Raw genomic sequence first — 14,751 nt, forward strand, 5'->3', positions numbered from 1 at the left:
TGAAGTCCATGCAAATCTTTTCAGGATTTATACAAGTTAAAATCATAATGATGTCATTTGCATCGGTGACGCTAGAATTGCCTAGCGACTGAGGACAAAGAGCTTGAACCGCAGAATTGAGCTTAAGCGCTTGAAATTATCTGCTAAATCTGCCAGTCAGCTGTGTTTTTTTCTCATAACAAATCATCAAATAGTGCCATGGCTTAACAGCAAGCAAACAACAAATCAATGTTGCTTTAAAGCTAATTTCCTAAACAATGATCGAGTCAATAGATCTCAAATTTGATAAAATATATAAAAAAATTCTAAAATTTATGATATGCTGTAAATATCATTAGATAAATAATAAAATATATTTTTATAATAAACCTAATTAGAGATATAAATTTTGATAATATTTTATTCAATCAAAATCTAGGATGGCATGGCATTAGTTTTGGGCGAGAGGGAGCAGTTCGCACCATGCACTTCCTTACCATATTCCCCAGAGTACCGGCAACATTCTTCGGAACAATCACTTGTTGATTCGAGGGCATGCTACTTATCTAGAATAAGGTACAACAACCAGCTTGCCCTGCGATGCAAGGCACGTTTCTCGAACCAGACATGTTCTTCTATAACCGGGAAGAATTTTTTACATTTTTGGGAGAAAGGGTCGTCGTTGCAAAAAAAAACACAGGGCTTCAATATGTGACCTCGAGTCCGCAGAATCGGCAGCCTTTTTTTTACAGGTTTTATACAAGAAATGTTTTCACCTGTGCAGGAATTGGGTGGCTGAGCAAGCAGCTTCCATTCAGCTGACAGTGTATTCGCAGTCCAGCAAACGGGTTAGGATCTCCTGGCAGCTCGGCCGATTCTCAGGCTCTGCCCAGCAATCTGCACCAATGGAAAAACAGTAGTCGCTCAGCTGCAACAGAAGCAGGATATAAACTAACCAACTCAAAGTGAGTTGACGTTTCTAATTAATCTGATCTCCACTTAGTTAAATCACACAACAAAACTCAAAGATCTCTAATATTTACCTGCAATTAATCTGCCGAGAGGTCCTTCAGGAATCTCAAGCCGTGACCCTTCATTAGCAACTGCGTACACCACCTGTAATTGCCCAGACCATCTGTCAGCTAACAGCTTTCCCAGCCACAAGAACATTGAGGAACATGAATGCATCAGAGAGGCACTTTAAAAGTGGTCTCAGGCTCTGAGCCAGAAGAACAGCGTATTTGGGCAAAGACATAAAAATGCACCACATGCTTCAGTCAACAAACACCTTTAGGAAATGCATGCATGCTGCAACTATATCGATAAAATAGTGGATGAATAATTACTTGAACTGGGGAGATGCCTTCCCATGGGCGACTCAATGTGCACAGCTCCCACATGATAACACCAAGGCTGAATATATCACATTTCTCTGTAAAAGGTTCATTCCGTATAAGCTCAGGGGCCATCCATTCTGGGGTGCCAGCAGAGGAATTATCAGTCATAGGACTATCAATCATCACTCGAGATAGACCAAAGTCACAGATCTTGACAGTCCAATGCTTGTTCACCAGGCAGTTTGCACTTTTGAGATCCCTGTGAACTATCTTCATGCGGTGTATGCACATCAATCCCCTTTTAAGTGAACAAGATAATCTTTCAGACAATTCATAATAAAAGGCATGTGAACAGGACTAAAGTCTAAGTGACGAAAATAACTGTATCAACTTCAATTGTCTTAAAAAGGCTGATATCATAGGTCAAATTGCTCAGTAAAACTAGAGCTGTGCAAATTGGAAAATAGCATCCATCATGTCATTAACATGGCATCTTCATATTGGATGCTACTTTCCCCTTCACACATGCAGCAGTGCTACAACAGCAACATAGCCTTTTAGTCCCAAGCAAGTTGGGTAGGCTCAACAACAAAGAAAAAATATTTTTTAAAAATATTTGCTAGAAGAAAAATATAGAGCAATAGTTATTCTGCAATGGAAAAGATCATACCTGCATATATCGCGAATAATTTTCAACCTCCTACGCCAACTTAGTTTCTTTTTCTGACCACTCATATGGATGAGATAGTATAGTGATCCCATTTCCATATATTCAGTAACCATTGACAAGTGTGGAGGTGTAATGCATGCACCAAGAAACAATATAACTACAAAAACAGAAATATATACACACACACGGTTAGAAAGCGATCTTACAAGGAATAAGGTAAGGTAGTTTTAGGTATCTAGTGTGGAGCAGTTTGAGAACTGTTTCACATCAGTCAAAAGGGATGGTTACCATTTGGGTGTCGTAACCGGCTGAAAGGAAAGAATAAGTTACCAAAATTAGTGTTAATATATAATTACAAATAGAAGGAAATCGAGTAAAAAAATCAAGAGATTTTCTGGTACCTCAAGATGTATATCTCATTGCAAAAATCTTCCATGTTTTCAGTTGTCAGATCCTGCTCTAGAAACACTTTGATGGCAACATCAGTTCCATTCCAAATACCACGGAAAACTTCTCCGAAGAATCCTGATGAAACATTTCAGTAAAAAGTTATAGCTTGGTAGGCTATACCAGAAAAGAATTGTATCATTTCTAAGCAGAAGAATGAAATATGAGATAACAATGCAAACATAGTGAAGGACATAGTGGAAAGAGAGCACACCATAATAGAAGCACTGAATAGGTTTTGCAGCATATTAAAGAACATATTTGGCAATAAAAGAATATGATAGTTCCATATTGAGCATATAAGCTATAATAAGGATACCGTAGACTTTAGTGAATGTAAATGAGGAAGTTCAAGGTTACTTACCTATTCCAACCCTCGTGCCAATTGTTATCTCGGAAAAATCTATGTTCCATTCCTCAAACGGCAGCAAAGGCTTATTAAGAAATGGGGAGCTCTGGAAAACTTTGTTCCATGCCAATGCCATCTTCTCTTTACTTATAAAATCATCACTTTTTTGGGTAACTTGACCCCTATATTCATGAGGTGAAGAAGGCAATGACATGGCCTTCTGAGTAGAACCAGTTCGGTTTCTTGAGTCACTGTCAGTAGCACCAATTCTCCGAGATGCATCATCCTAAACATGAATATTAATTTTGAGCCCAAGCTGTCGAGATTCAACTAACAATTACATTTACATGCACAGGAAAATATGCAGTGGAAACCACATCTTAGGTGGAAAATGGAAACCAAATAAAAAATAGTATTTCGGTCACTAAATGAAAATTTGTAATTTGGCACATCTACAGTACATCCATAGATGTACTTTCTTTTGCAGAAGTGCAACAAAGTATATCAATCTATACAAGTGACAAATTTTTTGAGTGATCGAAATATGTTTTCTGAATTGGTTTCCATGTTTCCACCTAAGATGTGGATTCCACTACAGATTTTTCCTGTGCACAAGATACTGGACCAATATGGAGAAGAAGAAAACAATGCAATTTGTAGAGGTATACATTATTTGGGCAATCATTGGCGTTGCTTTGGTCTTCCGTAACATATGAGCATGAACCTTCGACATGATCCCTTTGGAGGCGATTTTGCTTTAGTGTTTCGTTCATAGCCCGAACTGCCCTGTTAAACAGTTTAAATTTAAAAATAAATGTTTCTTGCTCAATAACAGTATCTAGAGTACCTGCATGTGTATGTAATTATGTATCAATTAAAACATAGCAGTATGATAATCGATGAGGATAACAGATAGCCAGTATCGAGGCTCAGCCATGAGCAAAACATGCCGTGAAAAATGAGATACAGTGAAAGCAATACATGCCATAAGTGAATTATGGAAAGGAAAAATGGACATATCCACTATCATCAAATAATTCAAAACTAGAATTACCTCACAATGTCATCTCCAATCTCAGGGGTGATGCTAATGCTTCTTCGCCTTATTCTTCGAGCATTAGAGGTTGAAGTGCCCTCAAGACCATCTGATCTACAAGTGCATATGATTATGTGTTCAATAACAGAATTGCTAACCAAAATATTTCACACTTATGAGAAGAGGTTCCACATAGATTCATAAAAAAAAGAGGTTTCACATAGGGAAAGAAAAATGGGAACAACTATTTTGCCCTTAACAAGGCGGAAGTGAGTAAAGATTTCTAGACACTCCAGCCGGCCAAATCATAAGAAAACAACCCTTTTTCCGAACATGCAGAAGAGCTGCATTATGAATTATATTAAGAAGAAAAGAGATGGGTTTAACAACACCCACTCACACTGAACAGAACAGATTTTACACCCACTCTCCACTCGAAGAAAACACAAACCAACCTCGACCAGAACACTAGCCACAATTTGGCAGAAAACAACTCATTTCACATACATTTTGCCCACAACTGTGCTCAGCTATTGAAATACTCACATAATCAAGCATCCTATTTGATTGGCTATATAGGTGAGACTGGAAGTTTCATGTATTCTATGACAGGGGTTAGCCTAGTGTTAGCCCAGTTACCATTTACTTTACTGTAGTTGAGTGTTTTACTTTACCTAATAGGTTCCATGGCAACCAAGCTGAACATGGTGCCTTGAGAACCAAGTTGCTGTTAGACAGTTTTGCTTTCGGTAGTTGGAAGTGGTCAGGGTATGTTGGGGTGCTGTCTGCACTCTAGGCTATATATGCAGGGTCGGGGCGGGTGGCCGGGCCTGGCCGCCACCACGGCGGTCGGGGCGAGATCCATCTACCTCCATGCGACGAAGATCAGGAAGGTGTTGACGGCGACAGCCAACGACGAGTCCGGGGATGAGGCCACGGCGGCAGCTCGGTGATGATGTAGGGGAGATCCCGATCTGCTGTGCGGCGACGACGATGGCAACCGGATCAATAGGATCAGGCGCCTAAACAGGGGCGCTGCCCCCGGCGGAGATCAACCTCTCCCCGGGGGCGCGCAGTGCGGAAGCGGCGGCGGCTAGGGTTAGGACCTAAACCTAGGCGAATGATACCATTAAGGAAAATATAATTGGTGGAATATTTGATATATTGCATTGGGCCTCATAGGTTGATTATATAGGGTACATAGGACTAACACCTTATGTGGGTACACAATATGGTACTATTCCTATTTACTCTAACAGCACTCATAGCCACATTCATAGTTTAAAAAAAGGATGAAAGAAAATACACCAAAAACTATTCTTTTGAATATTTCATTTATCGTAAATTCTAGATCATTGTCAAATGGTTTCCATGTATTAGACATGTATACTCTAGTCCTATAGTATTTGGGCATGTTCTAACCCCAGCCCCATTGGGCTATATATATGAAAGGTCACTGCCCCCCCCCCCCCCCCCACACACACACACAAGAGGGTGTGAGGTGTTTCCCTATATATAGCCAATGGGCTGGGGTTACAACATGTCAAAATACAACATATATAGGACTAGACTATACATGTCTAATACCATACCATACCATGATTAAAACCTGACAGAGAAATTCAAAATGTAGTCCAGATAGCTCAAACTTTATTGCATCAACCATTGCAAACCAAGTTCCCTACACTTGTCAGGCTTTTAGTTCACACAATTCAGTCTTCAGATTTCTAAAATATAGGAAATACATCACATGCCTAGAGTGATCCAAACATTAGTTTAAGTTCTAACTTTAAGAGTGCCAGGTATTTTCGTACGACATATAAACTACAAAATGGATATATTTTACACTTTTTGAGTTACTTGGAGCAAGAAATACGATGAGTATGCCACATGGTTCAATCATATTCCAGTTAACAAAATAGAAAAGCCAAAGCAATTTGCCTTTACAGTGCCACAAATAACCCAAATCATGTATCCTGTATCCAGTAGTCGGTATAAAACCAGACACCACCTACTGAGAGCCATAGGAGTAAGAATATGGTAGAAATCCTAAATACTATCGCAAGGGTTTCAACTCATTGGTTGTCTCAGTGGCATGGTGGATATGGAAGCATAGAAATGGTTGTATTTTTTAGGAAACTCAGCCTAATACCATCGTGTAGGATATTAGAGATGAGGTCAAATTGTGGTGTATAGCAGGGAGCCAAAGGGCTCTGTAGCATATGGTCTTGACCATATAGCTGTTGGTCATTTTTTCCCCAGTGATTTCGGTTGTCATGGTCTTGCCCCTCTAGGAGTTGTACAAGTCGTTTAGACTCATTCTCTTCTTAACATAATGATAAAAAAAGAATGGGGTAGAAATGCAGTTTCAAATTGATCTTTGCACTATGAAGGCGAACCCAAACACTAAGTTGGTCTCAGTAAAGATGGAACAAATCTTGTATCCACTTCCTGTTAGCCCAGCACTTGCCCGAGGTGAGCAGCACCTGCTTCCCTCTCCTCTCCTTCCCCCCTGTCCCAAGGTAGAAGATGAGCAGAGCTCACTTCAGCACACACAGACAGCACACAACTGTCTTCAGCGTTGGCTGAAGACTGAACACTGCAGTTGGTGGCAATGAGCTGCCTCTCCTGATTGCATAGGTAGAATATATATACACAATACATGTACTTGCTTCTACACTACTTGGATGGTCACTACACCACTCCATATCACTACTCTACATGGCTTACATCAGCCAATAAGTACCCTAGTACATGACTATACCAGCCCTCTACTCTAGCTGGTGTACTTCTACCAACTATGGATGACACAATGGCCTATTGCCATACTTCTACAGTGGCAGCTGAAGCTGACCACTTGTTCCTGCAAACCGCAGGGCAGAGAAGAAAGGGGGACAACAGATTATCACTCACACTTCCTAGATCAATGGATATTAGGGAATAAAATGAAAATAAGCAGACTGAAGGAGCAAATGAGTGGAACTTACAACACCAGGACAACATATTAGTGACAAGAAGCAATGAAGAATCAAGAACATAAAACTTGACACCCCAAAATAGCATGATTGGCAAACCTTGAAGCAGCTCCAGATTCTGTGTATTCTTGAAATGATTGCTTCTCACCACCAAGTATAGATCTTCCCCTTGCTCTCATTAATGGATGCTCAGGACTACACCAGGGAAAGGAAAATGAAAAGAGAAGTCCAATAAGTACACAGATACTCTGGGTTCAAAGATAAAATGATCAATATTCATAACTATCATGTAAGTCACTACTCAAGTAGGTCAAAATAGGTGTAGATACTAAATGGAGAAAAACATGGAAACCATAAATCTATAATCATGAAACAAAGTCACAGGACAGAAGTGGCGTTCTGGTCCTTCCAGAAACGGACACGACCACTAGAACACAACTCTGAATATTGTTAGGGATGCAAGTGAGCCGGTGCATACCAACTTATTGACCCACTTCATTTGGTCTACAGCCACATGCACAGAATGAACTAGAAATTGCATAAAAGCGTATATGGGTGGGTTTTGAGCCGACCCACTTCATCAACCGTATTGCCGATCTTTTGCCAGGGTGGAAAGCTGATCTTATGAGTCAGGCTGGAGATTGTTTCAGGTCAAGTATGTTATGATCTCAATGGTGGTCTATCTACCTTCCTCCTTGGCACATCAAGGCAGAGACAAAATCCGCCAGAGTTTTTTTGGAGGGGAAGAAAAGAGGCAAATGGTGGATGTTATTTGATTGCACGGCCAGTTTGTCACCTGAAAGAGCTTGGAGGGTTTGATCTTAAATCCATTGGATGGACTTTGAGCATGCAATGGCTATGTCTTGCCAAAACGCAACCTGACAAACCTTGGGCTGCTTTCCCTATCCAAAGTTCATGCCTCGGTCAAGGCCTTCTGTGATTCTGACCAATTGCCATGGTTGCTAATGTAATGTGTGTAACGGTATACCACCTTATTTTGGACTGATAATTGGCTGAATGAAGATCCATCGCTGGTATGGCCCCTCAATCTTTTCGCTTTAATTCGAAAGAGAAGATAGAACAGGCGTACTGTGAGAGGTCCTAATGGATAACTGATGGATTCAGGATGGTGACTTTTCTGTTGCAACCCTCTCTGAATTTCTTGGTGCATGGGATTTGGTCACTATTCTGCAGCTGCAGCCAGATGTACAGGATGATAATCGCTGGAGATTTGTGGAATCCGGTCAGTATTCAGCAAAATTGGCTTATATGGCCTTCTTCAATGGGGCTATTTATTTTAAGCCCTGGGAGCTTATATGGAAATCTTGAGCGCATAATAGATGTTGGACTTCTGATAGAATTGCCCACAGGAGACTGCCTCATCGAAAACAGTGCCCTTTATGTGATCAAGAGTATGAGATAATTCAACATAGCTTGACAAATTGTGTATTCCTGGACAAGTTTGGTATTTACTCTTAATCCACTCTGGTTTACCAGACCTCTCAGCACGAGTCAAGAGGTATTCTGTGAATGTGGCTTAGGATTAATACTTAGATTCCAGGATACTGAAAAGGTGGAGTGAACTCGTTGATCACCTTGGAAGCAGAAATGAATGTGTTTTTAATGGTGCAGCACCATGTGTTCAGGTTGTTCTTAGAAGAATTTTCAAGAAGGAAGCATAGGTTGTTTCAAAAGGTTTGGAGTGGCTTATGTTAAGGTAAAAAGAAAAACTAGACTAGGAGATTACACTAATACCCTTGGCTATTATACCTTAACATCTTAAGGCAGCTGCCTCCTAAAGGTTGGTTTAGTTGTTCTGATCGAGTTGTTCTGTATATTAGGCGTGTGGGACACCTGAACAGGTAAGGTTGTGTGAGTTTGCATGTCTTGTAGATAGTTTTTTCTTCCTCTTTAATGCAATGATACACAGTTATCCTGTGTATTTGAGAGAGAAAAAAAGAAACTTGCAACCCTAAGTATCACGAGAAGTAATTTTCATAGCACATTTAAAATACCATTTTCAAATGGCCGACCATAAGTTGTATGAAGATAATGTGGGTCAAACTTCCAACAGTTTGAAGGCACAAGTTCTGGAGGGGCTACTAATGCTAAGTTATGATGATAGCAATATGATATCTTCATTAAGGTACATAAGAATATTTGAAGATCAACCAAAAAGAACAAAGGTTAGTCCTCCAAAAGGAATCTTGCACACCTATCATAATGTATAGCACCTAGAATTGTTTCAACCATAATTTTAAATACCATTTTGTCCTCATCTTAGCAATACAATAAGAAATTTAAGCAACTATACAAAAGATAAAGAGAACTGAACTAAAGTGATCAACGGTTAGAATTGAATGGGAATAGAAACCTGGAACTAGCACCACGGGGTTCCTCAGCAACTCCTCTCCTTTGGCTGCGCCTCCAAAAGGCATTTGCTATATTTGGTTCGCTACATGACGTGCTGGTTTACAGAATTAGCACCTTATAAGCAAATGTAAAGAACAAGGAACCAAATTATAGACGCAACTACCATAAAATTGCAGAACATTTCATCTAGTGATGATATATACAAGCTTTCCAATAAACTAGCTATGAAATCATTATTAGTGTTACCTTAATTTCCCCTCAGAAAATGTCCTTGATCTCAACATCATATTACGCAGTGATCGTCCAGACAGATTTGATGAAGATTCAATTCTGCACTGAGATGGAGACAAAATGTTCTCATCTTGCACATAATCAAAACTGAGATGAAAAGGTATGAATATATACAGCTAACAGGTGGTCACTCGTGTATCTGAGCATGTAAATTCCTCTATAGCCATGCTTTTCAAATGTCACACCTTGTGACAATAACATAGTACAATGAAATTATCCATATAATTTTGCTGTCTAACATGCTCATATATTGTATATACTTCCCATCATGCCACTAACAATCTCAGCTTCTATTGCTTCCAGTGTGAAGGTTCACTTCTGAAGGAAAATATAATTGGTGAAATATTTGATATATTGCATTGGACCTCATGGGCTGATTATATAGGGTACATAGGACTAACACCTTATGTGGATACACAATGTGGTACTATTCCTATTTACTCTAACATCCCCCCGCAGTCACAGCGGGAGCGTTACAGACGGTAAGACTAGAGAAGAAGAGCCGGCGACGGGCCCGGGGACAAGGCAGCGGCGGCAACCTGGCGATGACATAGGGGAGATCCCGATCTGCTGTGCGACGACGACGACGGCAGCCGGATCAATAGGATCGGGCGCCTAAAGAGGGGCGCTGCCCCCGGCGGAGATCGACCTCTCCCCGTGGGCGCGCAGTGCGGAAGCGGCGGCGGCTAGGGTTAGAATCTAAACCTAGGCGAATGATACCATGAAGGAAAATATAATTGGTGAAATATTTGATATATTGCATTGGGCCTCATGGGCTGATTATATAGGGTACATAGGACTAACACCTTATGTGGATACACAATGTGGTACTATTCCTATTTACTCTAACAACTTCAGTAATGTATCTACGAGCTACTGAACAGCTGTTTAAGAACCTAAGTACCTATGTCTGCCAGCTATGGAGAACACTTTTTATTCCAAAAAAAAAATGGTAGAATAATTCTCAGGGTACTCTCATTTTCTCCCATTACTATGGCTATAATTGCCTATATTAGAAATTTAGAATTTTGTGTTAGAGAATAGAATACTATTAGCCTACCCAACAATGCAAGCCATGATGACAATCACTAATCTGCCTTGGAAAATCCTATGTTACTGCTATTTATTTGAAGGTTCAAGATAGAAGTTCAACTGTATTTGACCTTTTCCTTTAAATCATTGAAATATGTGAAACACTCAATAAGTCAACAACTTAACATGCAAAATAACCATATGTGTTTTTTTCTACAACAAGTATAGATATTTACATTATACGGAGACATAGACAAGGTCTATAACTGAGAGGAAATATTTAATACATAAGCATACCCTTCAGCTTCAACTTTATCAGACAATCCATAAAGAGGGCTGTTGGGCTCAAGGGGAGAATCACAGGAGTCATTTTCAGCTGAGTCACTTTCACCCGCAGCAGATATATGCGATATAAAGATAGCCTTAGCTGAAAACGGAATCAACTGGCCTGGAAATCGCATAAGATCCACTAGCAGTTCCATAGAGTTTAGCGAAACTACCACAGACATATGTTTGTAAGAGTCCACAAATCCAACAGCACCGTCATCAGGTAGACCCTATGAAAGACATATTGTAAGCATTTTTTAACTTATATTTTAACACATATATATATAGAGAGAAGGGGTTTAAAGTAGACATACAACTACAAGTTTACTCTCAAGGCCAACGGCATCTGCAAGAACTTTAAATAGAATAGCTCGGGGTCGGCATGATCCATGTCTTATCTGCCCTAGAAGTTGTGGTCCTTTATTTCCAAAGAAATGGGTATCTTCAATCGAGCCTCTTGCTGGACTGGCATCAGGATTTTGTCGCTTGAAGCAGTCAAAAACCTATTATGGGAAAAGTAAGCTAAGTTCATATGAAGAAAACTATAAGGCAATGCTTAGTAACTCTTAACATCGTTTCAGCAAGGACACCCTTGGTGTGGTTAATGCAAGGTGTCCAAAATTTCCCATGGAAATGTTTGAACACCATTACACAAATCAGCTGTAAATGTTCTGTAGCCATAGAAAGTATATATAGATGTTGTGATGAATGCATGAAACTGAGATCCAAAGAATTGCACGTTGGAAGACAGAAAACTGTTAACTGTAAGAATTGCACATTGGAAGACAGAAAACAGTTACTTATCCAAATAACATGTAAAAACTTACCAAACCTGCTATTTTCTTTATCACTAATGCTGGGCTAGAGCTTAACCCTTTCACAAGTGCAGCACTAAGCTGCTTCAACATGAAAATCTTCTTATCCCTCTCAGTGTCTACAATAATTACATCAGCCTTAAGCCCATCTGCTTCTAGAGTTTGCAAGTCATCTAGTGATGGAACTGTTGGGAAAGTCTCCTTCAACTTTTTATCCTGCATGAATTGATCACAGGTCAGCAGCAAAAATGGAAATACCAAACTCCCAAACTCATAAAGAATTGAAACAACGAAAATTTTTCACTAAATTGTTATCTGTTTTCTTTAGAGGAACAAAATCATTGTATTGATCAAATTGTGAAGAAAGCTAACAAAAAATATTATGAAGTTCGAAATCTGTATCTAAGTTTTATCACTTTTCCATTGATGCCTAATATTTAGAAACTTATTCTTTTATCGAAAAAAGACACCAATAAATAGAAGTGATTAGCATGCTTTTGCAAACAGTTGTAAATCAATGTAGTGTGGTTTACTGAAATGTCTCCAGAAGGGGAAAAAGTACTTAGCTAAAGAGTAATCCTCACCGGGATGATTGAATAGAAACCATTAGGGATTAACCCTGAATAAGATCCTGTTGACCACAGTAATTGAGAAGCCTTCCAGGATGAGGACCTTAGATTACCCAAAACATCCTGTTTCCTTGATATGGAAGCAGACTCTATCTTCTCTAATAAGTCTGCTGGCCACCAATTAGGCTCACATGAACTAGCTTCGGATTGCCCAGAACTAGTTGGTGTTTCATCCATTTCTCAGACAATGGAGTTCCTTACTCACAACTTACAGCCACCATCATTTGCATGACAGAATATGACATATAATTGTAGCTCCGTATTCAATAGGACCATTGATAAATTTAGTTCATACCTGTGCAAAAAGAGTATGTTCATATAAAATCATAGAAAATAAGAAGCCACTCTGACAACTTTCTCATTAGGAGGTTTTTGTGGAGTCTAAAGCTTTTATTGCAACAACGCTTGCATGGAAACCTTGCATTCTCTTTCATTATAAACAATTTATAGACAAATTCTACTGCAAAAATAATAATGATTGTGCAATTCAGGTTTGAAATAATTTGAATTCTAAACTCATCCAGTAACGAAGCAAATGATTCAAAAGGCATTATTTTGTTAAAAAAAACAAAGGCTAGCAGTGTTACAGGTTGTTTGAAAGTTAAGTATAACTTGCAAACTTCATAATATAATTAAACTACCTTTAACCTTTTCCTCTCAAAAACCACAAGCCGCTTGATAGTAACATTTAACTGAAAAGCATGAGAACATGTGACTACATAAGCACTCCCAGGAGAGAGGGGAACTTTTTATCACCGACTCAGGCTTATTTAGTGATCTACGTTGGCCGGCTAGCAAGTATTAGAAGTGGATGGATCACATCCTTTCTTTATCAGCTGATGTGCATAATGATGTCAATTAGATCCTAAAAAGGGCAACCAACTTGAAATGTAATCACATGAAACTTTCCATGGGGCCTCTTTCCTTTGCTCACAACAAAATTCCAGTGTAAAGTCTACTGAAGGAATAGTAGATTTGCATCCAGTGTAAAGTCTTCTACAACTCTGTCCAGTCTCACTGTCATCGTAGATTCCTAGTACATTTCAAGAGCAGTGGGTACTGTTCATTTTGTCAAGACACGCAGTCAATTAAAGGCATCTATGACTGGGGACTATCTGTGGACCGTGTGCAGTTGGTGCATAACACCATGCATTCTGTGGTCTAGATCCAGCCTCATGTTCACCTGAATTGAGCACTACAGTAAAACCTCCAACAAACAAACAAACAAACAAAAGTCTCACGGTGACTCAGCACATCCACACAACATACATTAACCCCAATATGGTCCAGAATTCCATAAACTACTACGCAATTGAGTAAAACATAGAGGTACATCAGTAACTTCGCTTCGGAAGCTATTTCCAGCCAAAATGGGCAGAATCAGGGCGGACTTGCGTCTAGCGAGCGGAAGTTAGTTAAACACGCAAAAATTCTGCAAAACAAACTGCACCAGCACCTTGACTGTTTGGATATGATACGAACAACGAAGAGTCCTATCTCCTACGCCTACGGTGTCAACTAATTTCAACCTCCCAAACTGAAGGGGACGAAGAACCTAACCAAACCATGAGCGGGATCGGTAGGAGACTAATGGCGCAGCACGCAAATTCACGACCTACGAACCAAGCGAATGAGAGATTTGGATCCGAATTGAGAGCGGAACCTACTCCCAGAAAACAGGGCAACACGCCAAGCAAGCCAGGACCCAGGATCACTCACCGACAGAGAGGAGAAACCCTGGCTCATGTCCCCACGGATCTCCGTTCCGCTAGCTGCAGCACGAGAGTGGAGCGGCGGCGCCGCGGAAGCAGCGGACTGGCGGAGCGGCCGTGCTCGGCCGGGTCGCGTCGTGTGGTGCTCGGCGCGCGGAGGAGGTGCAGGTGGGACGTGGGAGGCCGGCTGCAGGAGCCACGCTTCTCCGGGAGAGGTGACAGAGGAGAACAGCGAGGCGAGAGCGGGCGAGGTTGGGAGAGAGGGAGGGAGGAGGCGCCGAGGCGGGTGGGAAGATTACTGCCAGTAAAGTACGGTCTCCAGCTGTGGGAGGCGTCGGTACTCGCTGGAGCGAGGGAAGGAGGGAGAGGAGGAGAGGGGAGGAGGACCAGTGAGGCGGAGGAAATCAGGAAACCGTGGGGCCATGGCTTGGTGGGGTCGCCTCTCGCTCTATGCCCGAGTGGGGTCACCTCTCGCTCTATGGCCGGTGGGGTCTTCTCCTCTAGTCTAGGTCTGTATCTCGTTGTGGTAAGTATCGACCTATCGTGATTGTGTTGTTTTTTTGCTGTGAAATCTTTTTTACAAAAGACTTGAGAGAAGTTACTGGAAATATACTTCAAATATATATAGTATTTTATACGTTAATAACACAAATGCACTCATAACAAATCATGCTTGGTAGTGACTATTAATTTGTAGAGTCAAAATAGATATGATACAAATCACTTTGCTCTTGAATATTATATAAGTATGGATAGATGTGTCATGAATATAGATATAC

General features: G+C 40.5%; 1 protein-coding gene across 1 annotated transcript; it reads right to left on the reverse strand.

Annotated features, from left to right (window-relative positions):
- Nucleotides 383–14,340, reverse strand: LOC8068004 (serine/threonine-protein kinase EDR1). Its single transcript, XM_002458259.2, has 17 exons — nucleotides 13,980–14,340; nucleotides 12,216–12,555; nucleotides 11,644–11,847; nucleotides 11,131–11,319; nucleotides 10,787–11,046; nucleotides 9,413–9,496; nucleotides 9,168–9,260; nucleotides 6,893–6,988; nucleotides 3,837–3,932; nucleotides 3,451–3,568; nucleotides 2,798–3,068; nucleotides 2,388–2,511; nucleotides 2,275–2,294; nucleotides 1,987–2,143; nucleotides 1,326–1,614; nucleotides 1,023–1,095; nucleotides 383–876 (listed from the first exon to the last, which is right to left on the reverse strand). Exons 2-17 carry the CDS (start codon nucleotides 12,435–12,437, stop codon nucleotides 794–796), a joined length of 2,379 nt encoding a protein of 792 aa, XP_002458304.1. The 5' UTR covers nucleotides 12,438–12,555; nucleotides 13,980–14,340; the 3' UTR covers nucleotides 383–793.

This window comes from Sorghum bicolor, chromosome 3, assembly GCF_000003195.3.
Source record: "Sorghum bicolor cultivar BTx623 chromosome 3, Sorghum_bicolor_NCBIv3, whole genome shotgun sequence".
In the NCBI taxonomy this organism is placed as follows: domain Eukaryota; kingdom Viridiplantae; phylum Streptophyta; class Magnoliopsida; order Poales; family Poaceae; genus Sorghum; species Sorghum bicolor.

Coding starts and splice junctions, on each gene's coding strand:
- LOC8068004 (XM_002458259.2), bottom strand. CDS start 12,437: ATGGATGAAACACCAACTAGTTCTGGGCAATCCGAAGCTAGTTCATGT. Junction 11,320..11,643: donor TAAAGAAAATAGCAGGTTTG/GTAAGTTTTTAC, acceptor TTCCCATAATAG/GTTTTTGACTGCTTCAAGCG. Junction 3,569..3,836: donor ATTGGAGATGACATTGTGAG/GTAATTCTAGTT, acceptor ACTGTTTAACAG/GGCAGTTCGGGCTATGAACG.